Raw genomic sequence first — 27,886 nt, 5'->3', positions numbered from 1 at the left:
GCTAACATTGATTTATACTGTCCCTCGGAATTTTTAGCATAACTTCATTAGGCAGCCTGATCTGTAGTTAATTAAATTATTTTCTCCTATTTTAAGCAACAATATCGCCAATAGGAATACTCCAGCACTGTACTGGTAACAAAAAGCAATTGGAAATCAATAATTGGAGCCTTTGTTAGTTCCTAAGAACTTCCAATACACTTACTGATTTATTGATTTTTGAAGATGTAGGACCCCTTACTGTGACTCTATTGGGTGGAGGGGATGGGTGGAAATTTGTTTGGAGAATGGGGAATTGCAGTTACTCTTTATAAACAGAACTGATTAAAGTTATTTGCTCTTATCTCATTCCAGTCATTTTCAGCTGCATCTCTTCTCCTTTGTGATAATGCTCAGCAACAAACTCTTTCACAAGACCGTTCATATTCAAACTGCCATGATAGCAACAACGTCATCAGAGCATCTGCCATCTCCTCATCCGTCCCCTGCCAAACAAAGGCCAACGATGCAACAGTAAACTCCAGTTCAGGACACTTTGTTTCTTGGCATTTTGCACAAGGTACACCTCCTATCTGTCCTATGAAGGCAGGACAGTTTTCAAGGAGGCTTTGAGTAGCCACGTTTTGCTTGTGTTTATATGTACCTGGCAGTTCCAACGTCCAACGTAAGAATTTGTCCTCCTGCTGTGGAGCTGGGAGGTAGAAGATTTGAACTTCCATCAGATTTTAATGTGGTAAATTTTATGTGAAAAAGCATTTTATAGAAGATGTATGAGTGAGACAGAAATTGCAGCGAATACTCTCTGACTTGTGCCTAAATGTAATTTTTTTTGTGTACACATTTGTGCCAAGTATGTGACTTCCAGAATACAGTGCTACTTTTATTGTTGCTTTGAGGGAATTTTGGGAGGGGAGTTGGAAGATGAGAGGAACTGAGTATAGGACAGTAAAAGTGTAACTGTGCTTGTGTCAGTATTAGTCTCAGTCCAGATTACCATCAGGGATATCATAATGGAACTTGTGTTCTAGCTCAACATTAAACCAATAATGATAATGGTAAGTGTATTTCTGAACCTCTTGAATTAGTGAAGCCTGATTTTTTTTTTGGAAAAATTATATTTTGAAGAAGGGAGAATTGTGTACTACAATGGACTTTACGAGATCTTGCTCCTCAACTAAAAGTGAATTGTATTCTTAATGTAACTTTTTTTTCTCTGCTGATGTCCTCAAATCTGCTCTGTTATGTGTAGGATAGATGTTCACACCACTGACTATTGGATCTATGGCTAAGTCACTTACTGACATGCAAGCTCAGTGAAAGTAAAGTTAATTTGCATTAATCTAAGACTAGGAGAAGACACCGAACTGTTCCATACCTGACATGCCTTCTATAAACTGTACCAAAGAGGGTTAGGTCTCTTTTGCTGAACTCTACCAGATTGGATGTTTAATTTTAAGTCTATTGAATGATGAACCAAAAATTCTTTGAAAAGTAACCACAAAATGTGGGGAACCCAGAATTTGTCACAAGTAATGTTCCAGGCAAGTGATCCTGATCATAAGACCAAAATTTTTGTAGCAAATCCATTGAGACAGCCACTTTCAGCTTATAAAACTATTCACATTAAAAAGTCAAATGAATAAAGTTTTATTTTTGAGTCTACTTCATGCTAAACAATGTGGTGTTGAAGAGTACAACTTGAACAAAATGTAGGAAATTTGGTGACTGGAACATGAAAGATCAGGTGCCCTCTTCTCCCAGCCTATCCCCCAAATGGTAACGTCATGCTTTGCAAACTAGGAAGTTTTGTTCATTCGTGTGCTTTTTGACATTGGCCTTTATTTCCTGGTTTGGTTGCTGTTCAGTGGGCTGTTATATCTCATCTAACAGATACAGGTTTATGAATCTGGCTAAGGTATTTCTTTATTAATGATTATCCTTTGGTTGATTTTCAATAACTAACTTTAAAAAGAAAATTAAAAGAGCAAGCTACATCTGTAATGAAGAGCCAGTATGAGTTGGCTGTCAAGTCCTTAGTGTGTATATCTGATATCAAGGAATTAGAGTATCTTTATGTCAGGTAGGGGAAGGGAAAGGGAAATATTGAAGAGCTATAACTGTCTTTATCCTAATTGGAAAATGGCACTGGTGAACAAGAGAGAATGCAGGATCTCTTCAAAAGTATGAGAAGGATCAAAGATAGACACTCTGGGTCACTTTATTAGGTACAGGAGTGAAACCTGGTGGTCTATTGCTATAGCCCATCCACTTCAAGGTTCAACATGTTGAGAGCTCAAAGATGCTCTTCTGCACACCACTGTTATAATGGGTGGTTATTGGATTTACTGTCACCTTCCTATTAGCTTGAACCAGTCTGTTAACTTGTTTTTCACACCATTCTTTATAAACTCTAGAGACTGTTATGCATGAAAATCCCAGGAGATCAGCAGTTTCTGAGATACTCAAAGCTCCCCATCTGGCACCAACAACCATTCCACTGTTAAAGTCACTGAAATCATACTTTTTCTCTATTCTAATATTTAGTCTGAACAGCAACTGAATCTCTTGACCATGTCTGCATGCGGTTATGCATTGAGTTGTTGCCACATATTTGGCTGATTAGATATTTGCATTAACGAGCAGGTGTACCTAATAAAGTGGCCACTGAGTGTACCTGTGATCAAAGCCATCATGTATGAAATCGGCTGCTTGTGTCAGTGATGTGGGCAGTTATTGATTAACAGAATAATCTACTGCATTGTGTATACAGAGGGCTGCAGATTGAAGCTAATTAAAGTTACTGTAAAATTAGCTTTGGGTTAACTTGACTCAAGTCTTGGCCATACTTGTTCCCTGACCTCCAATTCCACATGACTTGATGTGACAGATTTTTCTATTAAATTGCTTTCCCATCATCATCTTAAAAAGTGATGGCTGTTTGGTGAGGGATAGGGGGCTACCTAACCCAGCTCCCAACATACAACCAGGTCACTATACATATATAAAGTAGAAAGACCATTCACCTATCCAGAAAGACATTAAAGGTCTCTGCTAAATGTGATTCAAATGTTGCAGGGCATTCATTTTCACTGTCTTACCACAAGTCTATCACAAGTAGATCATGTTACAAAAAAGAATTTCCTGGAATGAGTTCTATTTTTTTTCCTTGTCTGGTATGAACCCATCCTGCCTTGTCAGTTTAGAGTTTAAAATTGTTCCACGTCTTAGTTGCCATATGTGCTTTTGTAAGGTTGTTGCTTGTTATTTCTCCTTGTTGAAAAGCTATTTCTCTAGCCTTTCCACCTAACTGTTCTCCAAACATGGCTTTTTGAATACTTTGCAACGCCAATGAACAGAAGTCAGCATTACAGGTGGAGGCAACTAATTTCAATTAGTGTGGGGGGGGGGAATGCTTTTGATCATGTTCTAACACTGAGATTTAATGCACTTGGTATTTAAAACTTATATTTTATGTACCTCTCAGTGCCTCTATATCTGTCCTAGTGATTGGCCAGTGACCAAGTTCAACAGACTCCTGTGGCCCATTACAGAGACATTGGATATAGGTTACTAACAAATATGGGAATGACGATAAGGATTTTTCTTCTCCCCTCCCGCCCGCTCTGAGATTGGAACCAGCAATTACCACAACTAGTTCTGCCAATAATACGTGTACCAAGGAAGGAGAAACAAATGTGTGGAAGAGATTTGTTATTTTGCCCATCTGAGATACTGTGCATCGCCTGTTCTGAAATGAGTAATATGAAGCTTAATATGCATAGTTAGCTCAGTAATGATGTTAGTGCATAATTCTGTAAAGAAAAGTTTTGAATAGGATAAACCTCAACATCAGAGGCAAAATCATAACTAGTATAGTTGTGTCTTAGTTATTTTGCACTTTGTTTATTTGATCTATGCTGTTCATCAAGCTGGTTGCTTAGTTATTACCAAGCTTTCTTAACTTTGTGTAGAATAAAAAAAACGGAAGGCCATTCTCAGGTGCAGACTGCAGCAAAGGGCCATATTAGAATAAAAACAAGTTTGCAATGACTCTGTCAGATGTTGATTTTTTTTTCCTTACTCATATTTCTTTCCCCCTTTTAATGCGTCCATCACTTCCTTATACTGAATGCTTCTCTGTAGCTGACACTGTGGGACTTCTGTATGAACTTCTTAATTACATTTTACAGCATGATTCACTCCAGCCTGTAGCTTAAATATATTCATCATTATTATTCAATGTTTAATTAACAAATGAGTTGATCCAAAAAAAGACTGCCTTGGTGTGATTAGTATATCTTTGATTAACAGCAGCCCTCCAAGCAAAGTAGGTTTGGTTTTGGTTTATAACTATTGCATGTGGTCTTCACTTCCAGAGATCACCTGTTTTGAGAATGAAGTTACATACAGTTGTAACTAATTACAGGTGAAGAAACTTCAGAATGTCATTGGTCCTCATTCTTCCTCACCTTTAACCCCCCCCCCCCCACCTCAGCCCATTTGGTCCATGAGTGAGTGAAGTTGATGGCATTGTAGATTTCTTTCCTGTAAAGAATTAATCTGTGGGAATTGTAACAGCATTCACTTAAATTTACTGTGCAGTGATCATGTCTTTTGTCTGCTGAAGAAAAGCATTAACAGTGAATGTTTCTTCTAGACTGTTGCATCTGCCTCACAGCATTACTGTTTGATGTAATTAATTGCACATAACTTGGATTCTTGTTTATATTATATGGTTGCGATTTATCATGCAGTTGAAACACCATCTCTAAATGTGAATTGTTAAGCTGTGAGGTTCTAGTAATTGATGGATTATTGTGCTGTCCTTGTACATCTGTAAAAATGTATGTTTTAACTTTCATCCTTGAAGCTTAAAAAGGTTCAACTAGATGTTGTCAGTTCAGATTCCTTCACCTTACCACTGCACCCACCAACTCCCAAACACTGCTATTTCATTCATCTACTTCCATTTCTGATGTTTTGTAATACAGATTGCAGCTATCAAATTAAACTTGCTGCACTGACTGATGAAATCTTTCAGCAGTTAAATTACTGAGGGCTGGACAAAGCTAATGAAATATTTCTTAAACCAAGTCCCACCTTTTGAGGGGCCAAGTCAGTCAGGGGTACTGTTGCATTGATGCTGGTTCTATGTGACATGTTTAACACTATGTATATGCAAGGTGTTTAAAGATGAGGGGTGGGTTCAGGGCGTCACCTCTTCCCAACATCCACCACCTGCAGCAGGGATCACTGAACACTAACTGTTACTCATCTCGGTGCAGGTTTAGCAATCGGTTGTGCTGCCCTTAGTTACTTGGCTGTAACAATGTCAACTGAGTGGTTAGTCAGAGGTGGGGATATATCCACAATGATAAATACCTTTCCCACAACAAACCAAAAAAGGGATGTTAAATATGTGGTTACAGATGTGCTGAAAGACTGAGTTAAAATGTTTCCTTGGCAAGCTGCTTGTACTTATTTCTATGAAGGACAATATTAAACTATTTCTAATGTACATTTATAAATTTCATAAAGCATGTTGCTTTCAAACTACAGGAAGCTAAAGCTGGTTAACTTTAAAATAAAAACACGTCTTAATGTGTGGTGTTTTGTGAACTTGTATGAAGTTTTACAAGTTGTTTTACATTGTATGCTTTTGTAATGAGGATAGATCCTTGGCACCTGTCAGTCTGACGATTTCACAAACCAGTTTAGTTTACTTGTCAATGTACGTACCACTGAACATGGAAATAAAGGCACTTGTACCAGTTGGAATCACAATTTCTGAATGAGAAACTGAAGAGCAAGAATGTGCATTTTTGGAACCTGAAGGGGAAAAAAAACAAGTTGTAAATGGCACCAGCCAAGTTAGGGACAGTGCTTCTATAACTTTCATACAGGACACTCAATTCATCACCTTAGTTATGTCAGAAGTTGAGACCAATCTATGACCAGTAGTTCAGCACCTTGTCAAAGGATTTCTGAACAAAATGAGAGGCTGCTAAACAAGATAAGAGCCCATGGTATTACAGGGGAAAAAACTAGCACGGACAGAAGACTGGCTGAAGGCAAAGAGTAGTGGCTGATGGCTAGTGGTGTTCCACAGGAGTCCGTGTTGGGACACTACTTTTCACATTAATCTGTTAAAAATCTGTATGATGAAATTGATGGCTTTGTGGTTGAATTTGCAAATGATAGGTGGAGGGGTAGTCATTGTTGAGGAAGCAAGAAATCTGCAGAAGAACTTGGACAGATTAGGAGAATGGGCAAAAAAGTGGCAGATGGAATACAGCGTAGGGAAGTGAATGGGCATGCACTTTAGTAGAAGGAATAAAGACAGACTATATTGTAAATGGGGAGAAAATTCAGAAATTGGAGGTCAAGGGAGTCCTCATGCAGGATTCCCTAAAGGTTTACTTGCAGGTCGAGTCAGTGGTAAGGAATGCAAATATATCGTTAGCAGTATTTTCAAGAGGACTAGAATATAAAAGTAATAATGTAAACCTGAGCCTTTATAAATGCCAGATCACATTTGGAATATTGGGAGCAGTTTTGGGCCCCATATACAAGAAAGAATGTGCTGCCGTTGAAGATGATCAAGAGGAGATTTATGAGAATGATCCCTGGAATGAAAGGGTTAATGTATGTATAAACACTTTTGATGGCTCTAGGCCTGTAATTGCTGGAGTTTGGATTATCAGTGAAACCTACTGAATATTGAAAGGCTGAGACAGTGTGGATATGGAGAGAATGATTCCGATAGAGAGTCTAGGTCCAGAGGACACTGTCTCAGCAAATGTGGATGTCCCTTTAGAACAGAAATGAGGGATTTCTTTAGTGGTGAATCTGGATTTCATTGCAATAGATGGCTGTGGAGGCAAAGTCATTAGGTATATTTCAAGTGGAGGTTGACAGATTCTTGATTAGTAAAGGTGTTAAAGTTTACAGGGAGAAGGCAGGAGAATGGTGTTCAGAGGGATAATAAATCATGATTGGGTGGCTTAAGGGTTCAATGGGCTGAATGGCCTAATTCTGGTCCTATGTCTTATAGTCTTTGTACATTAATATACTTTATTAAAATGATTTAGTCCAAGAAAGAACGAATAATTTTAAACAATTATCTTGATGAGAAGACATTATTATGGTAAAAAAAAGGGAAATATTTGGAGTATTGCATTTGTATCACCATCAAAGAATTAACATGAATCAGTTTCACTACAGAATTCCAGCACATGTAATATATCATGCCAGCAGGACTCATGCCCACATTAATTGTGTGACAGAAGAAAAAAATGTTAAAATGAGATATGGTAACACAAAAATTCTGGAGGAACTCAGTAGGTCAGGCAGCATCTATGGAGATAAATAAAAAGCAAATGTTTCGGGCTGAGACCCTCATGCCTGAACCCAGGCCAAGAGCAAGGACATAATAAAGGAAAAGTTACAAAGTTTTATTAACATAACACAAAATTTGTTTCCATCTTCGGCATGTCAAGTACAACCCCATCTTAAAGCCAACTTTTAAACAGACTCTATTCAAAAGAATACAGGAGATATTCAAATGGATGCAGCAACACTTTAGACTATTTATTTCCTTGATTTAGTGTAATCAGACCACACAATAACATATTTGTATATAGCAGCCCCTTTTTGGTTCTGCATCCAAATGACTTATCCACAAAGAAGTAATGTGCAGTGAAAATTTAAAAATTCAGAAAGGTGAAAAAATAAAATAAACAGAAAATGCTGGAAAAACTCAAGCAGGTCAGGGTGCATCTATGAGAAAAGAAACAAGTGCCTTTGACCTGAAAGATTAATTCTGTTTTTCTTCCTACAAATGCAGCCTGACCTCTGCTGAGTATTCCCAGCATTTTCCGCTTTAATTTGAGAAGTAATACCAACATACCAAAGCATCCCCGCTGCCTTCTTTGGGGAAAGCTGATCACAACCTGGTTTTGTTACAGCCCAGATATAAATCAATTGTGATGAGGCATCCCACTACCACACGCTCTTTTAGGAAGTGGACTCCTGAAGCTGAACAGGCCCTGAGAGATTGCTTCGGTACTACTAACTGGGATGTACTGCAAGGGGGGCTCTGTGGGGGCGTTGAGGAGGTCACTGAATGCACAACGGACTATATTAACTTTTGTGTGGATGCAGTTGTCCCTGTTAGAACTGTTCGCTGCTATCCCAATAATAAGCCCTGGATCACTAGTCACATCAAAGGCCTCCTAAACCAGAAGAAGAGGGCCTTTAAAGATGGTGATCGGTTGGAGCTTAAAAGAGTTCAGAAGGAACTCAGAGTACAGATAAGGGGGGCAAAGGAGCAGTATAGGAGGAAGCTAGAACAAAAGCTGCAGAAAAAAAGCATGAAGGAGGTGTGGGATGGGATGAAGATCATCACCGGATGCAGTGCAAAGCGGGGGGCGAACATAAGTGGAGATGTGGAGAAAGCGAACCAGCTGAACAACTTCTTCAACAGGTTCGACAGCTCAATCTCATCCTCACCGCAGAAATCCACACCAGGCTTACTTCCCTCACAGGAAAATAGCCACTCACAGGAGACCTTGCCCACGCCCAGGATTACGGCTGCACAGGTGGAAGGTCAACTGAGGAAGATCTGTACCAGCAAGGCGGCTGGACCGGATGGAGTTTCCCCACGATTACTGAGGGCCTGTGCGACTGAGCTGGGAGAACCACTACAGCGCATCTTCAACATGAGCCTGGAGCAGAGAAGAGTACCCAGACAGTGGAAAACATCCTGTATTGTCCCGGTACCGAAGAAACCACAACCAAAGGAGTTGAATGACTTCAGACCTGTTGCCTTGACGTCGCACGTTATGAAGACCATGGAGCGGCTGATAATACAGAATCTGAGGCCACAAACCAGGCACGCCCAGGATCCTCTTCAGTTTGCGTATAAGGAGAAGGTGGGAGTGGAGGATGCTATCACGTATTTGCTGCACAAATCACTCTCTCACCTAGAGGGGGTCAGTTGTGCTGTGAGGATTACATTCCTTGACTTCTCTAGTGCCTTTAACACCATCCAGCCCAAGATCTTAAGGCACAAACTAATGGAGATGGGAGTAGACTCTCACATGGTGGATTGGATAGTGGACTACTTGACAGATAGACCTCAGTATGTGCGGTTGGGAGACTGTAGGTCTGACACGGTGGTCAGCAGCACAGGAGCGCCGCAGGGAACCGTACTCTCTCCGGTCCTGTTCACCCTGTACACATCAGACTTCCAATATAACTCGGAGTCCTGCCATGTGCAGAAGTTCGCTGATGACACGGCCATAGTGGGGTGTGTCAGGAATGGACAGGAGGAGGAGTATAGGAAACTGATACAGGACTTTGTGATATGGTGCAACTCAAACTACCTGCGTCTCAATATCACCAAGACCAAGGAGATGGTGGTGGACTTTAAGAGATCTAGGCCTCATATGGAGCCAGTGATCATTAATGGAGAATGTGTGCAGCAGGTTAAGACCTACAAGTACCTGGGAGTACAGTTAGACGAGAAGCTAGACTGGACTGCCAACACAGATGCCTTGTGCAGGAAGGCACAGAGTCGACTGTACTTCCTAAGAAGGTTGGCGTCATTCAATGTCTGTAGTGAGATGCTGAAGATGTTCTATAGGTCAGTTGTGGAGAGCGCCCTCTTCTTTGTGGTGGCGTGTTGGGGAGGAAGCATTAAGAAGAGGGACGCCTCACGTCTTAATAAGCTGGTAAGGAAGGCGGGCTCTGTCGTGGGCAAAGTACTGGAGAGTTTAACATCGGTAGCTGAGCGAAGGGCGCTGAGTAGGCTACGGTCAATTATGGATAACTCTGAACATCCTCTACATAGCACCATCCAGAGACAGAGAAGCAGTTTCAGCGACAGGTTACTATCGATACAATGCTCCTCAGACAGGATGAAGAGGTCAATACTCCCCTATGCCATTAGGCTTTACAATTCTACCGCCAGGACTTAAGAACTTTTTAAAAGCTATTATTAATGCTTTATGAGATAGTGATTTAGATGCATATCATATTTTTTACTGAGTTAAGTATTGAATGTAATTAGTTTTGCTACAACAAGTGTATGGGACATTGGAAAAAAGTTGAATTTCCCCATGGGGATGAATAAAGTATCTATCTATCTATCTATCTAACTCTGGATTTGGAGGTGAAACCCACATTCATTATTGGAGTAAAATCTATTCAGTAGCTTTTCAAAATCTTGATGAGAGTAGAATATTTTCTACCCAAACACCTTTGACTGATCATGGTAATCTCTGAAAGGCAATAGACTAACACGCAGGCATATGTCTTGAGAAGGAACAGCTACAAGGAGTAATGGCACACTGACGGAATTAAGATAAAAACAGTAAGTTGAAAGGTAGGAGTCAGATGTAGCAATAATGGGTATAATATTTGTATTATAAGAGAGGTGCATCCTGTGTTTTAGCATACAAACACAAAAAGCAGATTTTACAATAACCCAGACTCCTGGTGTAACAATCTACAGTGGTATGCAAAAGTTTGGGCACCCCTAGTCAAAATTTCTGTTACTGTGAATAGCTAAGGGAGTAAAAGATGACCTGATTTCCAAAAGGCATAAAGTTAAAGGTGACACATTTTTAAAAATATTTTAAGCAAGATTACTTCCTTTTTTCCATCTTTTAAAGTTTCAAAAGAACAAAAAAGGAAAGGGTCCCGAAGCAAAAGTTTGGGCACCCTGCATGGTCAGTACTTAGTAATACCCCCTGTGGCAAGTATCACAGCTTGTAAATGCTTTCTGTAGCCAGCTAAGAGTCTTTCAATTCTTGTTTGGGGGATTTTCACCCATTCTTCCTTGCAAAAGGCTTCTACTTCTGTGAGATTCTTGGGCCATCTTGCATGCACTGCTCTTTTGAGGTCTATCCACAAATTTTCAATGATGTTTAGGTCAGGGAGCTGTGAGGGCCATGACAAAACCTTCAGCTTGCGCCTCTTGAGGTAGTCCATTGTGGATTTTGAGGTGTGTTTAGGATAATTATCCTGTTGTAGAAGCCATCCTCTTTTCATATTCAGCTTTTTTACAGATGGTGTGATGTTTGCTTCCAGAATTTACAGGTATTTAATTGAATTCATTCTTCCCTCTACCAGTGAAATGTTCCCCGTGCCACTGGCTGCAACACAAGCCCAAAGCATGATCGATCCACTCCCGTGCTTAACAGTCGGAGAGGCATTCTTTTCATGAAATTCTGCATCTTTTTTTCCTCCAAACATACCTTTGCTGATTGCAGCCAAAAAGTCCTATTTAAACTTCATCAGTCCACAGGACTTGTTTCCAAAATGCATCAGAATTGTTTAGATGTTCCTTTGCAAACTTCTGATGCTGAATTTTGTGGTAAGGATGCAGGAAAGGTTTTCTTCTGATGACTGTTCCGTGAAGGTTATATTTGTGCAGGTGTCACTGCACAGTAGAACAGTGCACCACCACTCCAGAGTCTGCTAAATCTTCCTGAAAGTCTTTTGCAATTGAATGGGGGTTTTGATTTGCCTTTCTAGCAATCCTACAAGCAGTTTTATTGGAAAGTTTTCTTGGTCTTCCATTTCTTAGTTACATTACACTGCCATTTCTTAATTACATTACGAACTGAGGAAATGCTTTGCTATCTTCTTATAGCCTTCTCCTGCTTTGTGGGCATCATTTATTTTAATTTTCAGAGTACTAGGCAGCTGCTGATTGTTGGGACAAGGTTTGAGGAGTCAGAGTATTTATAAAGCTTTGAAATTTGCATCATCTGGCCTTACCTAACAATGACTGTGAACAAGCCATAGCCCTAACAAGCTAATTAAGGTCTGAGACCTTGGTAAAAGTTATCTGAGAGCTCAAATCTCTTGGGGTGCCCAAACTTTTCATGGTGCTACTTTGCTTTTTTTTTCACTCTAAAATTGTACAAAACAAAAATAATACACTAATCTTACTTAAAATGTTGAAAAGAATGCTTCATCTTTAACTTTTGGAGATAAGTTCATCTTCTACTCACTTAACTATTCAGAGTAACAGAAATTTTGACCAGGGGTGCTCAAACTTTTGCATGCCACTGTACCTTGGCATTATCTTGCACTTTATTATTTACCTGCACTGCACTCTGTCAGTAGCTTTGACACTTCATTCTGCATTGTTATTGTTTTACCTTGTTCTAGCTCAATGCACTGTGTAATGATGTGAGCTGTATCCCAAGCAAGCTTTGCACTGTATCTCAGGACATGTGACAATAATAAACCAATACCAATTTCTTTGGTAACATAAAATCACAAACCAGATGGAGTTCAACCCAGATAAGTGTGAAGTGGTTCATTTTGGTAGGTCAAATATGATGACAGAATATAGTATTAATGGTAAGACTCTTGGCAGTGTGGAGGATCAGAGGGATCTTGTTGTCTTGAGTCCATAGGATGCTCAAAGCAGCTGCACAGGTTTACTCTGTGGTTAAGAAGGCATATGGTGTCTTGGCCTTACTTAATCGTGGAATTGAATTTAGGAGCTGAGAGGCAATGTTGTAGCTATATAGGACCCTGGTCAGACCCCACTTGGAGTACTGTGCTCAGTTCTGGTCGCCTACCTACTGGAAGGATGTGGAAGCAATAGAAAGGGTACAGAGGAGATTTACAAGGATGTTGCCTGGATTGGGGAACCTGCCTTATGAAAGCAGGTTGAGTGAACTCGGCCTTTTCTCCTTGGAGCGACAGAGGATGAGAGGTGACCTGATAGAGCTGTACAAAATGATGAGAGGCATTGATCGTGTGGATAGTCAGAGGCTTTTTCCCAGGGCTGAAATGGTTGCCACAAGAGGACACAGGTTTAAGGTGCTGGGGAGCAGGTACAGAGGAGATGTCAGGGGTAAGTTTTTTACTCAGAGAGTGGTGAGTTCGTGGAATGGGCTGTCGGCAATGGTGGTGGAGGCGGATAAAATAGGGTCTTTTAAGAGACGTTTGGATAGGTACATGGAAATTACAAACCCCATTTCCAGAAAAGTTGGGATTTTTCCAAAATGCAATAAAAACTAAAATCTGTGATATGTTAATTCACATGAACCTTTATTTAACTGACAAAAGTACAAAGAAAAGATTTTCAATAGTTTTACTGACCAACTTAATTGTATTTTGTAAATATACACAAATTTAGAATTTGATGGCTGCAACACACTCAACAAAAGTTGGGACAGAGTTAAAATAAGATTGAAAAGTGCACAGAATATTCAAGTAACACCGGTTTGGAAGACTCCACATTAAGCAGGCTAATTGGTAGCAGGTGAGGTATCATGACTGGGTATAAAAGTAGCGTCCATCAAAGGCTCAGTCTTTGCAAGCAAGGATGGGTTGTAGCTCACCCCTTTGTGCCAAACTTCGTGAGAGAATTGTTAGTCAGTTCAAAAGGAACATTTCCCAACGCAAGATTACAGAGAATTTAGGTCTTTCAACATCTACAGTACATAATATTGTGAAAAGATTCAGAGAATTCAGAGACATCTCAGTGCATAAAGGGCAAGGTGGGAAACCACTGTTGAATGCGCGTGATCTTCAAGCCCTCAGGCGGCACTGCCTAAGAAACTGTCATGCTATTGTGACAATTATAGCCACCTGGGCTCGGGAGTACTTCGGAAAGCCATTGTCACTTAACACAGTCCATTGCTGCATCCAGAAATGCAACTTGAAACTATTATGCAAGGAGGAAGCCATACATCAACTCTATGCAGAAATGCCGGCGAGTTCTCTGGGCCCGAGCTCATCTCAGATGGACCGAAAGACTGTGGAACCGTGTGCTGTGGTCAGATGAGTCCACATTTCAGCTACTTTTCGGAAAAAACAGGTGTCGAGTTCTCCGTGCCAAAGATGAAAACGACCATCCTGATTGTTATCAGCGAAAGGTGCAAAAGTCAGCAGCTGTGATGGTATGGAGGTGCATCAGTGCCCACGGCATAGGTGAGTTGCATGTATGCAAAGGTACCATTGACTCTGAGCCGTATATTAGGATTTTAGAGAGACATATGTTGCCATCAAGGCGACATCTCTTCCCGGGACGTCCATGCTTATTTCAGCAGGACAATGCCAGACCACATTCTGCACGGGCTACAACAGCGTGGCTTTGTAGACACAAAGTGCGTGTGCTTGACTGGCTTGCTGCCAGTCCAGATCTATCTCCTATTGAAAATGTATGGCGCATCATGAAGAGGAGAATCAGACAACGGAGACCACGGACTGTTGAGCAGCTGAAGTCTTATATCAAGCAAGAATGGACAAAACTTCCAAATCTACTACAATTAGTATCCTCAGTTCCAAAACGATTAAAAAGTGTTATTAAAAGGAAAGGTGATGTTGTAGCGGTGTGCTACACGCAGCGCTAAAATAACGACACAGAGTCGGTAAACTGCAGTCAAAGATAAAGTTTATTCCAACTTCACAGTCTTGCTTTTAAAGCCTCCCTCCCCCGCCGGATGCCTCGAGAGGCACGTACTGACTCCGCCTCAGGCTTTCTCCCTTTGTTGCGGACCTAGCCTTTGTGCCTGCACGCTGGCTAATTGTCAGCCGGTTCGAGTGTGCTAGTAATTGGGTCGCCACATAACCCCCCCCCCCCCCACCCCAGAACCGGCGATACACCCCCCAATGTCCACAGTCTGGGCCGGACCCTGTTTGGGAGGTCGGCCTCTGCGCCGCGGTGCCGGAAACTCGACCGGTCGCGCCATGTCCACATGGGCCGGTTTGAGTCGGTCCACCGTGAAAACCTCCTCTCTCCCTCCAACGTCCAGCACGAACGTGGACCTGTCGTTTCTGATCACCGTAAACGACCCCTCGTAGGGCCGTTGCAGCGATGGCCGATGCCCGCCCCGGCGTACAAACTCAAACTTACAGTTCTGCAGGTCTTTGGGTACACAGGTCGGGTTCTGCCCATGCTGTGAAGTGGGTACGGGGGCCAGGTCACCGAGCCTCTCGCGTAGTCTGCCCAGGACTGCTGCGGGTTCTTCCTCTCGCCCCCTTGGGGCTGGTATGAACTCCCTGGGAACGACCAGGGGTGCGCCATACACCAACTCAGCCGACGAAGCGTGCAGATCGTCTTTGGGCGGCGTGCGGATGCCGAGTAGGACCCAGGGAAGCTCGTCCGTCCAGTTAGCTCCTCGCAGGCGGGCCATGAGAGCCGACTTCAGGTGACGGTGGAAACGCTCCACCATTCGACTGTGGGTGGTAGGCAGTGGTGTGGTGCAGCTGTGTCCCCAAAAGGCTGGCCATTGCTGACCACAGGCTGGAGGTGAACTGGGCGCCTCTGTCGGAGGTAATGTGGGCCGGTACACCAAAGCGAGACACCCAGGTGGCGATCAGTGCCCGGGCGCAAGATTCAGAGGTGGTGTCAGTGAGCGGGACCGCCTCTGGCCATCTTGTGAACCGGTCCACGATAGTCAGGAGGTGCCGCGCTCCTCACGACACTGGCAGGGGCCCACGATATCCACATGAATGTGGTCGAAACGCCGGTGGGTGGGGTGGAACTGCTGCGGCGGGGCCTTGGTGTGTCGCTGCACCTTGGCCGTCTGGCAGTGCATGCACGTTCTGGCCCATTCACTGACCTGCTTGCGGAGTCCATGCCAAACGAACCTGCTGGAGACCATCCGGACGGTAGTGCGGATGGAGGGGTGCACCAAGTTATGAATGGAGTTGAAAACGCGCTGCCGCCAGGTTGCCGGGACGATGGGACGGGGCTGGCTAGTGGTGACGTCACAGAGTAGGGTCCTCTCCCCTGGGCCTACGGGGAGGTCCTGGAGCTGCAAACCGGAGACTGCGGACCTGTAACACGGGATCTCCTCATCTGTCAACTGTGCCTCAGCCAGCGCCTCAAAGTCTACCCCTTGGGAAAGGGCGTGAATGTTAGGGCGAGAGAGCGCATCCACCATGACATTGTCCTTACCCGAGACGTGCTGGACGTCCGTCGTGTATTCAGAGATGTAGGACAGATGGCGCTGCTGGCAGGACGACCAGGGATCGGACACCTTTGTGAATGTAAAGGTCAACGGTTTGTGGTCCGTGAACGCGGTGAAGGGCCTACCTTCTAAGAAGTACCTGAAATGCCGGATTGCCAGGTATAGCGCCAACAGCTCCCAGTCGAAAGCACTGTATTTGAGCTCGGGTGGCCGCAGGTGTTTGCTGAAAAACGCCAGGGGTTGCCAGCGGCCCGCGATGAGCTGCTCCAGTACCCCACCGACTGCCATATTAGATGTGTCCACTGTGAGGGCGGTAGGGACGTCCATTCTGGGGTGCACTAGCATCGCGGCGTTCGCCAAGGCATCCTTCGTTTGAATGAAAGCGGCGGCGGACTCCTCGTCCCAGGTAATGTCCTTGCCCGGACTGGACAGCAGGGCGAACAGGGGGCGCATGATCCGGGCAGCTGAAGGGAGGAAGCGGTGGTAGAAATTGACCATACCTACAAATTCCTGAAGGCCTTTGATCATGGTGGGTCGGGGGAAATGGCGGACCGCATCTACCTTAGCGGGCAGAGGGGTTGCCCCGTCTGTGGTAATCCTGTGGCCCAGGAAGTCAATGGTGTCGAGCCCGAACTGGCATTTGGCCAGGTTGATTGTTAGACCGTAGTCACTCAGCCGGGCATAGAGTTGTCGGAGGTGGGACAGATGCTCCTGACGACTGCTGCTGGCTATGAGGATGTCGTCCAAATAGATGAATGCGAAGTCCAGGTCGCGTCCCACCGCGTCCATCAACCGCTGGAACGTCTGTGCGGCATTCTTCAGGCCGAACGGCATGCGGAGGAACTCAAAAAGGCCGAACAGGGTGATGAGAGCCGTTTTGGGGACGTCATCCGGATGCATCGGGATTTGATGGTATCTGTGGATGAGGTCTACCTTGGAGAAGATCCGTGCGCCGTGCAGGTTTGCTGCAAAGTCCTGAATGTGCGGCACAGGGTAGCGGTCCGGTGTTGTAGCCTCGTTCAGCCTGCGATAGTCGCCGCACGGTCTCCAGCCCCCTGTCGCTTTGGGCACCATGTGCAGGGGGGAGGCCCATGGGCTGTCGGACCGCCGGATGATCCCCAATTCCTCCATCCTCTTGAACTCCTCCTTCGTCAGTCGGAGCTTGTCCGGGGGAAGCCGCTGAGCACGGGCGTGGAGGGGTGGTCCCTGGGTCAGGATGTGGTGCTGTACGCCGTGTCGGGGCATGGCTGCCGCGAACTGCGGTGCCAGAACTGATGGGAAATCTGCCAGGACCCTGGTGAAGTTGTTGTCGGACAGCGTGATGGAGCCGAGGTGAGGGGCTGGCAACTGGGCTGCACCCAGGGAGAACGTCTGAAAGGTCTCGGCGTGAACCAGTCTCTTCCTGGGCAGGTCGACCAGTAGGCTGTGAGCCCGCAAGAAATCCGCACCCAGAAGCGGTTGGGCTACGGCGGCCAGTGTGAAGTCCCACGTGAACTGGCTGGAGCCGAACCGTAACTGCACCGGACGGGTGCCATAAGTCCTTATTGTGCTGCCGTTCGCGGCCTGCAGGGGGGGACCCGGCGCCCTGCTGCAGGTGTCGTAACTCGTTGGAGGTAAGACGCTGATCTCGGCACCGGTGTCGACCAAAAACCGGCGTCCCGACCTGCTGTCCCACACATACAGGAGGCTATCCCGATGGCCAGCCGCTGTAGCCATCAGCGACAGCTGGCCCTGGCGTTTCCCGGGAACTGGCAGGGCGGGCGACAACGGCGGGCTTCTGCGCCCCACCGCTGATGGTAGAAACACCATTGCCCGTTGGGCTCCACACCCTGGCCTCTGGGTTTAGCGGGCTCTGCAGCCGGGCCTGGACTGGTTTGCTGCTGGGAGTGTGGCCGGGTGATCAGTGAGATGGATGCCCCACTCCCCTTCTTGGTGTTCCACAGCAAGTCCGCCCGGGCTGCCACCTTCCTGAGGTCGCTGAAATCCGCGTCGGACAGCAGCAGGTGTATGTCTTCGGGCAGCTGCTCCAGGAATGTCTGCTCAAACATGAGGCAGGGTGTGTGTCCGTCGGCCAGAGACAACATCTCATTCATTAAAGCTGATGGAGGCCTGTCTCCCAAGCCATCCAGGTGCAGTAAACGGGCAGCTCGGTCGTGGCGGGAGAGCCTGTAAGTCCTTATGAGCAGGGCTTTGAATTCCGTGTACTTGCCGTCCGCCGGGGGAGACTGTACGAACTCCGTGACCTGGGCCGCTGTGTCCTGGTCGAGGGAGCTCACCACGTAGTAGTAACGGATGTCCTCTGAGGTTATCTGCCGAACGTGGAATTGGGCTTCTGCTTGCTGAAACCATAGGTGAGGTTGTAGCGTCCAGAAGCTTGGCAGTTTCAAGGAAACCGCATGAACAGATGCGGCGTCGTTCATCTCCGGTCCAAAAACGTTTGCACCGTCGGGGTCACCAATTGTAGCGGTGTGCTACATGCAGCGCTAAAATAACGACACGGAGTCGGTAAACTGCAGTCAAAGATAAAATTTATTCCAACTTCACAGTCTTGCTTTAAAGCCTCCCTCCCCCGCCGGATGCCTCGAGAGGCACGTACTGACTCCGCCTCAGGCTTTCTCCCTTTGTTCCGGACCTAGCCTTTGTGCCTGCACGTTGGCTAATTGTCAGCCGGTTCGAGTGTGCTAGTAATTGGGTCGCCACAATGTAACACAATGGTAAACATGCCTCTGTCCCAACTTTTGTTGAGTGTATTACAGCCATCAAATTCTAAATTTGTGTATATTTACAAAATACAATTAAGTTGGTCAGTAAAACTATTGAAAATCTTTTCTTTGTACTTTTGTCAGTTAAATAAAGGTTCACGTGAATTAACAAATCACAGATTTTTTTTTATTGCATTTTGGAAAATATCCCAACTTTTCTGGAAATGGGGTTTGTAGAAAAATAGAGTAAGCCTAGTAATTTCTAAGGTAGGGACATGTTCGGCACAACTTCGTGGGCCAAAGGGCACGTGTTGTGCTGTAGGTTTTCTATGTTTCTAAGAGGAAATCTGCAGATGCTGGAAATCCAAGCAACACATACAAAATACTGGAGGAACTCAGCTGCCCAGGCATCATCTATGGACGTTGCTAACCGAAACCCTTCGACGGGACTCCTGAGTGTCTCCAGCGGTTTGTGTGTGTCTGTCCTTTGGTAACATGCCCGTACAGCCGTATCACCAACCTCCTCCAACTCTATTGAATCCTTCATTTCCATCATTGCAATTGACACATCCCCACGACTTACACTATCTCGTACAAAGAAAGTCACACCACAAAGATTTTTTAAAAAATGTTAATCCCAAATAGGGGATTGCTTCAGTTATAGACAAATGATCTGCTGCTGGACCATGCACCAAGGTCTGCATTCCTAAAGGAAAAGCAAAGCCAACAATACTAGGGTACCAGCTTCACTTTGCATAGTATTGACACTCATTTTTATGGGACTGGAACATTAAAAATAGGTGTTAATTGTATAGGAACAGTTGATAAGAATTACATTAATCTCTGCACTCTGTCTCATCTCTTTATAAACAATTAGTCCTTTAGCTCCAAGCATACATGCTGCAGTTTACAGCCTGTCAACTTGCATTTCCTTTGCATTGCTTTAAGTGTCAAAATGCTTCATAAGGTAGCACAAAGAATTGACACTTAAAGTTGTAGCACACCAACCAGAAAATCTGCGGATGTTGGAAATCCAAGCACTGCACACAAAATGCTGCAGGAACTCAGCAAGCCAGGCAACATCTATGGGAAAGAGTAAACCATCGACATTTTGGGATGAGACCCGAGGTACAGAGGAGATGTAAGGGGTAAGTTTTTTACGCAGAGAGTGGTGAGTGCGTGGAATGGGCAGCCGGCAACGGTGGTGAAGGTGGATATGATAGGGTCTTTTAAGAGTCTTTTAAATAGGTACATGGAGCTTAGTAAAATAAGGGCTATAGGTAAGCCTAGTAATTTCTGAGGAAGGGACATGTTCAGCACAACTTTGTGGGCCGAAGGGCCTGTATTGTGCTGTAGGTTTTCTATGTTTCTAGGTGAAGTCTGTTACAGAAGGGCAGTTATTCGCTACATCTAGATTTCACTGCTAACCGAGCTGAAGTCTCCCTGCTCCAGTGTTATCGATGCAATTACAAAGAAAGCATGACAGCGGCTATATTTCATTAGGAGTTTGAGGAGATTTGGTATGTCACCAAAGACTCTCGCAAATATCTACAGATGTATCATGTAGAGCATTCCAATTGGCTGGAATAGGGGAGGGGGGCACTGCACAGGATCGAAAGAAGCTGCAGAAAATTGTGAACTCAGTCTGCTCCATCATGGGCACTAGCCTCCGTAATATCCAGGACATCATCTAGGAGCAATGCCTCAAAAAAAAAATTGGCATCCATTATTAAGGACTCCCATCACCCAGGGCATGCTCTCTTCTAGGTTGGGGGTGCTGTGGATAGTATAGAGGACTGTCAAAGGTTACAGCGGGACATCGATAGGATGCAAAATTGGGCTGAGAAGTGGCAGATGGAGTTTAACCCAGATAAGTGTGAGGTGGTTCATTTTGGTAGGTCAAATATAATGGCAGAATATAGTATTAATGGCAAGACTCTTGGTAGTGTGGAGGATCAGAGGGATCTTGGGATCCGAGTCCATAGGACACTTAAAGCCGCTATGCCGATTGATTCTGTGGTTAAGAAGGCATACGGTGCATTGGCCTTCATCAATCGTGGGTTTGAGTTTAAGAACCAAGAGGTAATGTTGCAGCTATATAGGACCCTGGTCAGACCCCACTTGGAGTACTGTGCTCAGTTCTGGTCGCCTCACTACAGGAAGGCTGTGGAAGCAACAGAAAGGGTGCAGAGGAGATTTACAAGGAGGTTGCCTGGATTGGGGAGCATGCCTTATGAGAATAGGTTGAGTGAACTTGGCCTTTTCTCCTTGGAGCGACAGAGGATGAGAGGTGATCTAATAGAGGTGTATAAGATGATGAGAGGCATTGATCGTGTGGATAGTCAGAGGCTTTTTCCCAAGGCTGGAATGGCTAGCATGAGAGGGCACAGTTTTAAGGTGCTTGGAAGTAGGTACAGAGGAGATGTCAGGGGTAAGGTTTTTTTTTTACACAGAGTGGTGAGTGCATGGAATGGGCTGCTGGCAACGGTGGTGGAGGTGGATACAATAGGGTCTTTAAAGAGACTCCTGGATAGGTACATGGAGCTTAGTAAAATAGAGTGCTATGGGTAACCCGAGGTAATTTCTAAGGTAAGGACGTGTTCGGCACAACTTTGTGTGCCGAAGGGCCAGTATTGTCCTGTAGGTTTTCTATGTTCTTTCTATGTGCTATCAGGACTGGGAAAGAAAAGATGTTAGAACAAGAATGTGGGCGGGTGGGGGGGAAGGAGTACAAGATGATAGGTGAAACAGAGAGAGTGGGAGGGGTGAAGTAAAGAGCTAGGAAGTTGGTGAAAAAGATAAAGGGCTGGAGAAGTGGGGGGAGACCATGGAGGAGAGGAAAGGGGAAAAGGTAACAGGGAATTGTGAAGGGGGGGGGGAGCAATTACCTGGAAGTTTGAGAAATCGATGTTCATGCCATCAGGTTGGATGCTACCCAGACAGAATATAAGGTGTTGCTCCGCCAGCCTGAGTGTGGCCACCGGGAGTTCCCACTTTTCCTGGCATAGGTGCTCGGTGAAGCGGTCTCCCAACCTATGTCAGGTCTCACCAATATACAAGAGGCCACACTGGATACAGTAGAGAATACCAATAGACTCAGAGGTGTAGGGGCAGGTGTAGCACTTGTTCTGCTTGCAAGGATAAGTAACAGGAGGGAGATCAGTGGGGAGGGGCGAATGGACAAGGGAATCGCGTAGGGTGCGATCCTTGCCACAAGTGGAGGGGGTGAGGGAAAGATGTGCCTGGTGGTGGGATCCCGTTAGAGATGGCGGAACTTACAGAGAATTATGTGCTGAATGCAGAGGCTGGTGGGTGGTAGGTGAGGACAAAAGGACCCCTACCCCTGGTGGGGTGGCGGGAGGATGGGGGTAAGAGGAGGCGTGCACAAAAGTTGAATGAGAAAAGGATGGACTGAAATTAGAGCCTCTGGAAAAGTCATATGTGGTTGGAAGATGGGTAGCAAGGAGGGGCATTTGCAGAATGGTCATTATGCCTGAAATTTGGTGACCACATTGGAAACACGTAGATTTATGTTGTAGTTGCATTTCCGGACAAGATTACAGGGACATAATGCCTTTGAAATCGTAATTAACATCTATTTTATTGCACCTTGGTAAAATTTGGCAGAGTTGATGTGTTACATTTGCCAGGATTGTTAACATTTTGGATGACTTGCAGACTGTTGACAGTGAAGAACACTGTAGATAGAGTAAAATGCCACATACTTAGTAGATTCTGAAACTCTAATTTAATTTGAGTCCATTGTAAAATGTCTGAAATTGTACAAGAGACATCAACTGCTCAAAGTTTGTATTTATTTATTCAAAGTTCTTCACAAACTCTGTCTGGAACTATATTATCCAGATAACAAATAGTCATATGACACAATCCTTATAAAGGGGTGACGGTCTTAAAGAAATGCAACACACACACACAATGCTGGTGAAACTCAGCAAGTCAGGCAGCATCTACAGAGGGGAAAAAATGTCAACCATTTAATCTCCTCCATAGATTATGCTTAACTTTCTGAGTTCCTCCAGTATTTTGTGTGTGTTGTTCAAGATATCCAGCATCTGCTGAATCTTGTGTGCTAATTGTTTTATTATTGTCACATGTACAGAGATAAATTGAAAATCTTTGCTCCTATGCCATCCAGAGAGATTGTTCCATACATAAATGCATTGAGGGAAGAATGAAGGGAAAAATGCAGCATGTAGTACTCTAATTACACAGAAAATGCAGTGCAGGTAGTCAAATAAGGTGCAAGGGCCAAGATGAGGTATATTGAGAGATTAGACATCCTGTATTATATGAGAGTCTTCTCACAGAAGGATACAACCTGCCCTTGAGCCTGGTGGTATACACACTCAAACTTTCGTTTTTTTCTGCCCAATGGTTGGGAGGGGTCTTTGACTATGTTAGATGCTTTCCAGCCAGGGGAAAATGTAGACAAAGTCAATCCATGGGAGGCTGTTTTTTCGTGATAGACTAGATTGTGTTCACAACTGTCTGCATTGTCTTGGGCACAGCAGTTGACTTTTCAAGCTGTGATGCATCTGGGTAAGATGCCTTCTATGGTTTATCTATAAAACTTGGTGAGCGTCATTGGGAACATACTAACTTTCTTTCACTTGGTCCATTGTTGAGTAAATTCAATTGGTCCATTTCTGACACCTCTGTCACCTTCCTCAAACTCTCTTTCAATTTCTAGGGACACGTTGTCTACAGATATATTTTATAAACCTACCAACTTTCACAGCTATCTTGACTATACCGCTTCCCATTCTGCCTCCTGTAAAAATGCCATTGCTTTTTCTCAGTTCCTTCACCTCCACTGCATCTGCTCAGGATAAGGCTTTCTTTTCCAGAACATCAGAAATGAACTCCTCCTTCGAAGAATGGGGTTTCCCTTCCTCCATCATTGATGCTGCCCTCACCTGCATCTCCTCCGTTTCCCAAATATCTGCGCTCAGTCCATTTTGCAGCAACCTTAACAGGGAAAGAGGTCCTCTTGTCCTCTCCTGCCACCTCATGAACCTCTGCATCCAACACATCATTCCCCACAACTTCCAGCATCTTCTACCACCAATACATCTTTACCTCCTCCCCATTTTCTGCAGGGAAAGCTTCCTTTATGATTCCCTCTCCACTGATCTCTCCCCTGCAAGCAACAGAAGTGCTACACCTGCCCATTCAGAGCCCCAAACGGTCCTTCCAGGTGAGGCAACACTTCACCTGCAAATCTGTTGGGGCCATCTACTGTATCCAGTGCTCCTCATGCAGCCTCCTGTACACCGGTGAGAGCTGACATAGATTATCAAGCATCTTCGCTCCATCTGCAAAAATCAGGATTTCCCAGTGGTCAACCATTTTAATTCCAATCCCCATTCCCATTCAGACATGCCTGTCATGATGAGGCCACTCTCAGGTTGGGGGAACAACCCCTCATATTCCATCTGGGTAGCCGTCAACCAGATTACATGAACATTCATCTCTCCTTACTTCCGGTAATTTCTCCCCTTCCCTCTTCTTCCAACCCCCACCATATCTCCCTTCTTCTCTTTTCCTCACCAGCCCACCACCTCCCCCGGTGACCCTCCTCTTTCCCTTTCCTCTGCTGTCACATTCCCTTCTTCTTTGGCCCTCTGCCTTTTCCATCCATCAAATTCCAGCTTCTTACTTCACACCCCTTCCCCACTCACCTGGCTTCATCAATCACCGTTTAGCTTGTACTCATGTTTTTGCTGTCCACGTTCTTCTACCTGGTAGATGTGGTGGGTTTGAATTGTGCTGTCTAAGGAGTCTTGTTGAATTGCTGCTGTGCATCCTGCGGATGCTATCGTGCCTCTTTTGGAGTATGAGTGGTTGTGGACGGGTGCCTTTCGAGTGGACTGCTATCTTTTTATATCGGACAAATGTAATAGGTTGGAGATCTTGGATATAATTTTCCGTCCTTCCTAATTATGCCAAGCCCTCAAACACATCAAAGGTGAAATAGTGTTAAATGGAAATGTGACACCCAAGTTTAGCAAAGCCCATCCGCTTCCTTATATTGATCCGTGATAAAGTAGCCAGTGAGCTAGATCAGCAAATCGAGCAGATTGCCATGCCATCCTGCCATCAGGAAGGAGGTACAGGAGCCTGAGGAGTCAGGACTGAGGTCTATTACCCCTCAACCATCAGGCTCTTGAACTAAAGGGGATAACTTCACTCAACTGCACTTGCCCCATCATTGACATGTTCCCACAACCATTATTTTTTGTATTTCACAGTGCTATCCTGCATTGTTCAGGATGCCAACACATCCAGATGTCAGGACCAGTGCCTCTCCATCCCGGGGAACGGCCTGCATTGCCCTGGCAGAGGATACATGTGGATTTTGCCAGACCATTCAAGGGCACAAATTTCTTGGTAGCAGAGGATGCAGCTACAAAGTGGCCAGAAGTGTTCCCAATAGCCTCCACTACAGCCTCACACACTGTTGATGTGTTAAGAAGTCTGTTGCAAAAAAAGATTCAGTCATTCCTGAAAATGAATGGAATAAGACATATTACATCTGCACCATACCACCCAGCTATGAATGGCTTGCTGGAAAGGTTTGTCCAGAGTCTCACGAACACATTGCGCACAATGTCAGCAGAACACAATACACTGATACTGAATCAGAAGCATGCCAATTTCCTCCTTGTATATCACAAAGCAGCACCCTCCACAAGCAAAAACTCACCAATTCACCAGCAATGTTGTCCTTGTGGTCACGCTTGGATCTCCTCAAATCCACTCACAGAAGGAGTATGCAGGACAAAGAGCTGAGACAAATTGAAGGCTCCTCAAACAAGGAGGTTCAATGTTTCACTCCTGGACAAGTAGTCCTGGCCAGGGGCTACAGAGGTGATCAAAAATGAGTACTTGGAAAGATGAAGGAGATTGCATCTGATATCATCTGGAGATGACACATCAATCAGTTGAGGAGAGCAGAGTCAATTATTAAGAAGAATGGAGTCCAGAACTGTCAGAACCACTTCCTGCAGTATCAGAGTCAGCTCCTACAACCACCATGGAGGAGGCCCAAGAACCTGAGATTGTTTCACAGTCACAAGTCTCACCTGCCAAGCGGAGTGAACACCCCCCCCCACCCCCCGTCAGGAAAGATGTTATCACACAAGAGTAAGAAATCTTCCACAAAGATTAAATCTTTAGGCCTGAATAGAACAATTCAACTATGCTGTGGATGTCTATATAGTTGTATTATGTAGTATATTGTGTGGGTGTATAGATGCCTTCTATTCTTCTATATTGAGCTGGAGTTTATAACTAAGCAAGGAGAAATGTTGTGTATATAATATTTCAGTAATTCCCAGTCCCTTGTCTTTCTTTTAATTAGTTTAATGCTTTGGAGTTACAAAACATAACATACACCTCAAGGACGGCAGTGGTTCAAGAAGGCAGCTAATCACCACCTTCACAAGGACAACTAGATGGACAATTAAATGCTGGCTCAGCCCGCAAAGCCCAACTCTCGAATGAATAATTAAAACTGTCAACAATTTGCCTGATCTTAGTAACTATTTATTTGTGATAAAACACCCAGAAGTAACTTATATCAGCCTAATTATAACAAATCTATTCCTGGGCCTAATCAGAGGTGCTAACATTCAACTGGAAATAGATTCTTATTTACACAGGACTTCATATCTTGCTTTGTATCAGGTCCGTAACGTTTCCCTCATATTCAAGGCCAAACTCACTCTGGACTAATACGGGGTGGGGGGAGAGAGAGAGAGAGAAGTGTGGCCGTCTGCAGTCCTCCAGCATCCCGTGAGGCCCCGCTCCGCGAGCTCCTCCTCCCTCCATTCACTCCGCTGTCTGCAGCCCCGCCAGAATGACACGTACCTCTTTGTGCTCTCAATCCAACTTGATAGTAGAAGCGGGAAAGGCAGACTGACGGTGGAATTGACCAATCAGAGAGCGGAAGGGAAGACACTCCAGAAATCGATTGGACGGGAGACGGACGCTTCCGGCATCGGGGTAGGTTGAGGTGGCGGTGCAGCTTCAGCTGGGGTTGCATGGAGTGAGCGCGGCGTCGGTCAGGTAAAGTGGGGGATCGGGGTCGTGGATGAGTGTGGGCGGGTGCAGGTTTACTATCGGGTCCCACTACTGTCGGCTGAGAGCCTGAGATAGACGCCGGCGTGAACCGATTTGTGCCGTAGTTTTTCGGTCGGCCTTTTCTATCCTGTTCATGCGCCGGACGTACCTTGAATCCACTACTCTCTCCTCGCAACATTTATCCCGACCACCGTGTTCTCTAGTTACCCTGTTCTCCAACCTTGCAAGCACTTTTTTCCTCCCCTCTCCTGATCCTGACCGTTGCTCAGTGAACTTTGTCTTGGTTCCCCTTGAGTTTCACTTCGCATACATTCCTCTTCCGTTAAAGGAAAGATGACTCGCACCATAATCATTTCATCTTTGTCTAAAGCTGTGGAACTCCTCTATCGAAGTTTTTCCTTATTAACCTTGTACTTGGTCGTCCTGACCAGTCTGGGTATCTGATCTTAAAAATGCTCCAATCAAAATTTGATTGTCCACCACCAGGAATCCCTCAAAAGAGGTCAAATTAGGGTTAAAAATGCTTTCATACTTGATCATTTATATTTTTAAAATTTGCTTTCTCAATATGAACTTGAATATTTCACTTTCGCATTGCTGCATCTATGGATTATGCTGTTTTTAGCTTGTAAATGACCTTGCATTAGTAGCTAAGCCCTGACTGCCTTAGCTGTTGTCTTCAAATTAAGTGGTGCCCTGGCAGAGCAGTGTAAGGATTGAGTAAACAGTTTCTGCTTCTAAATTATAATGAAAGAATGTAATTTTATCACATTGTTGTCCATTATTTATTCCTCAACCAGCATAGCCCAGTCGAAAAAAAAAACGTATTTGCTATTTAGCCTTGTTGCACACAAATTGGCTGTCCATTTTCTACATAGTAATAGCCAAGGTACTTCATTGACTGTTAAACACTTTGGGATGTGACATTGTGAAAAGTGTTGCAATATCTTCTAAACAATTTGACATTGCATTCTAAGGGAATGTTGAGCTCTCCTACAGAGAAGGTGTGGTGAATTTGATGAAAAGATACACAATCTTTTGTGTAGCCCTGTCCAGTTTGCAAACACTGGAATAATTTGGGAATGAAGCCTTTATTTAATAAAAAATGAAAGCAGATTTGAAGTGTTGGAC

At 44.6% G+C, this 27,886-nt stretch overlaps 2 protein-coding genes and 1 long non-coding RNA gene across 4 annotated transcripts in view; 2 read left to right on the top strand and 1 right to left on the bottom strand.

Annotated features, from left to right (window-relative positions):
- The window catches only part of ei24 (EI24 autophagy associated transmembrane protein), a 53,121-nt gene extending 47,343 nt beyond the window's left edge, over positions 1–5,778 (top strand). Inside the window, exon 11 of the mRNA XM_073029707.1 lies at positions 355–5,778. Within this exon, the coding sequence (XP_072885808.1) occupies positions 355–517 (163 nt within the window). The 3' untranslated portion in view covers positions 518–5,778. The remainder of the gene's footprint in view (positions 1–354) is intronic.
- LOC140716800 (uncharacterized) overlaps positions 1–26,487 on the bottom strand; it is a 32,717-nt gene extending 6,230 nt beyond the window's left edge. The window contains exons 1-3 of one of the 2 annotated variants that reach the window (XR_012096372.1): positions 26,398–26,487; positions 25,377–25,532; positions 5,740–5,829 (exon numbers count right to left, since the gene is read on the bottom strand). This is a non-coding gene — a long non-coding RNA (uncharacterized lncRNA). Of the gene's footprint in view, positions 1–5,739; positions 5,830–25,376; positions 25,569–26,397 lie in introns of those variants that run through there. The other variant, XR_012096371.1, reaches the window with a different exon arrangement.
- A 170-nt stretch (positions 26,488–26,657) lies between these two features.
- Positions 26,658–27,886, top strand: part of stt3a (STT3 oligosaccharyltransferase complex catalytic subunit A) — a 77,786-nt gene continuing 76,557 nt past the window's right edge. Inside the window, exon 1 of the mRNA XM_073029706.1 lies at positions 26,658–26,740. The gene's annotated coding sequence lies outside the window, so the exon portion shown is untranslated. The remainder of the gene's footprint in view (positions 26,741–27,886) is intronic.

This window comes from Hemitrygon akajei, chromosome 26, assembly GCF_048418815.1.
Source record: "Hemitrygon akajei chromosome 26, sHemAka1.3, whole genome shotgun sequence".
NCBI classification, from domain to species: Eukaryota; Metazoa; Chordata; class Chondrichthyes; order Myliobatiformes; family Dasyatidae; genus Hemitrygon; species Hemitrygon akajei.
This window is presented reverse-complemented; position numbering and strand designations above follow the sequence as displayed.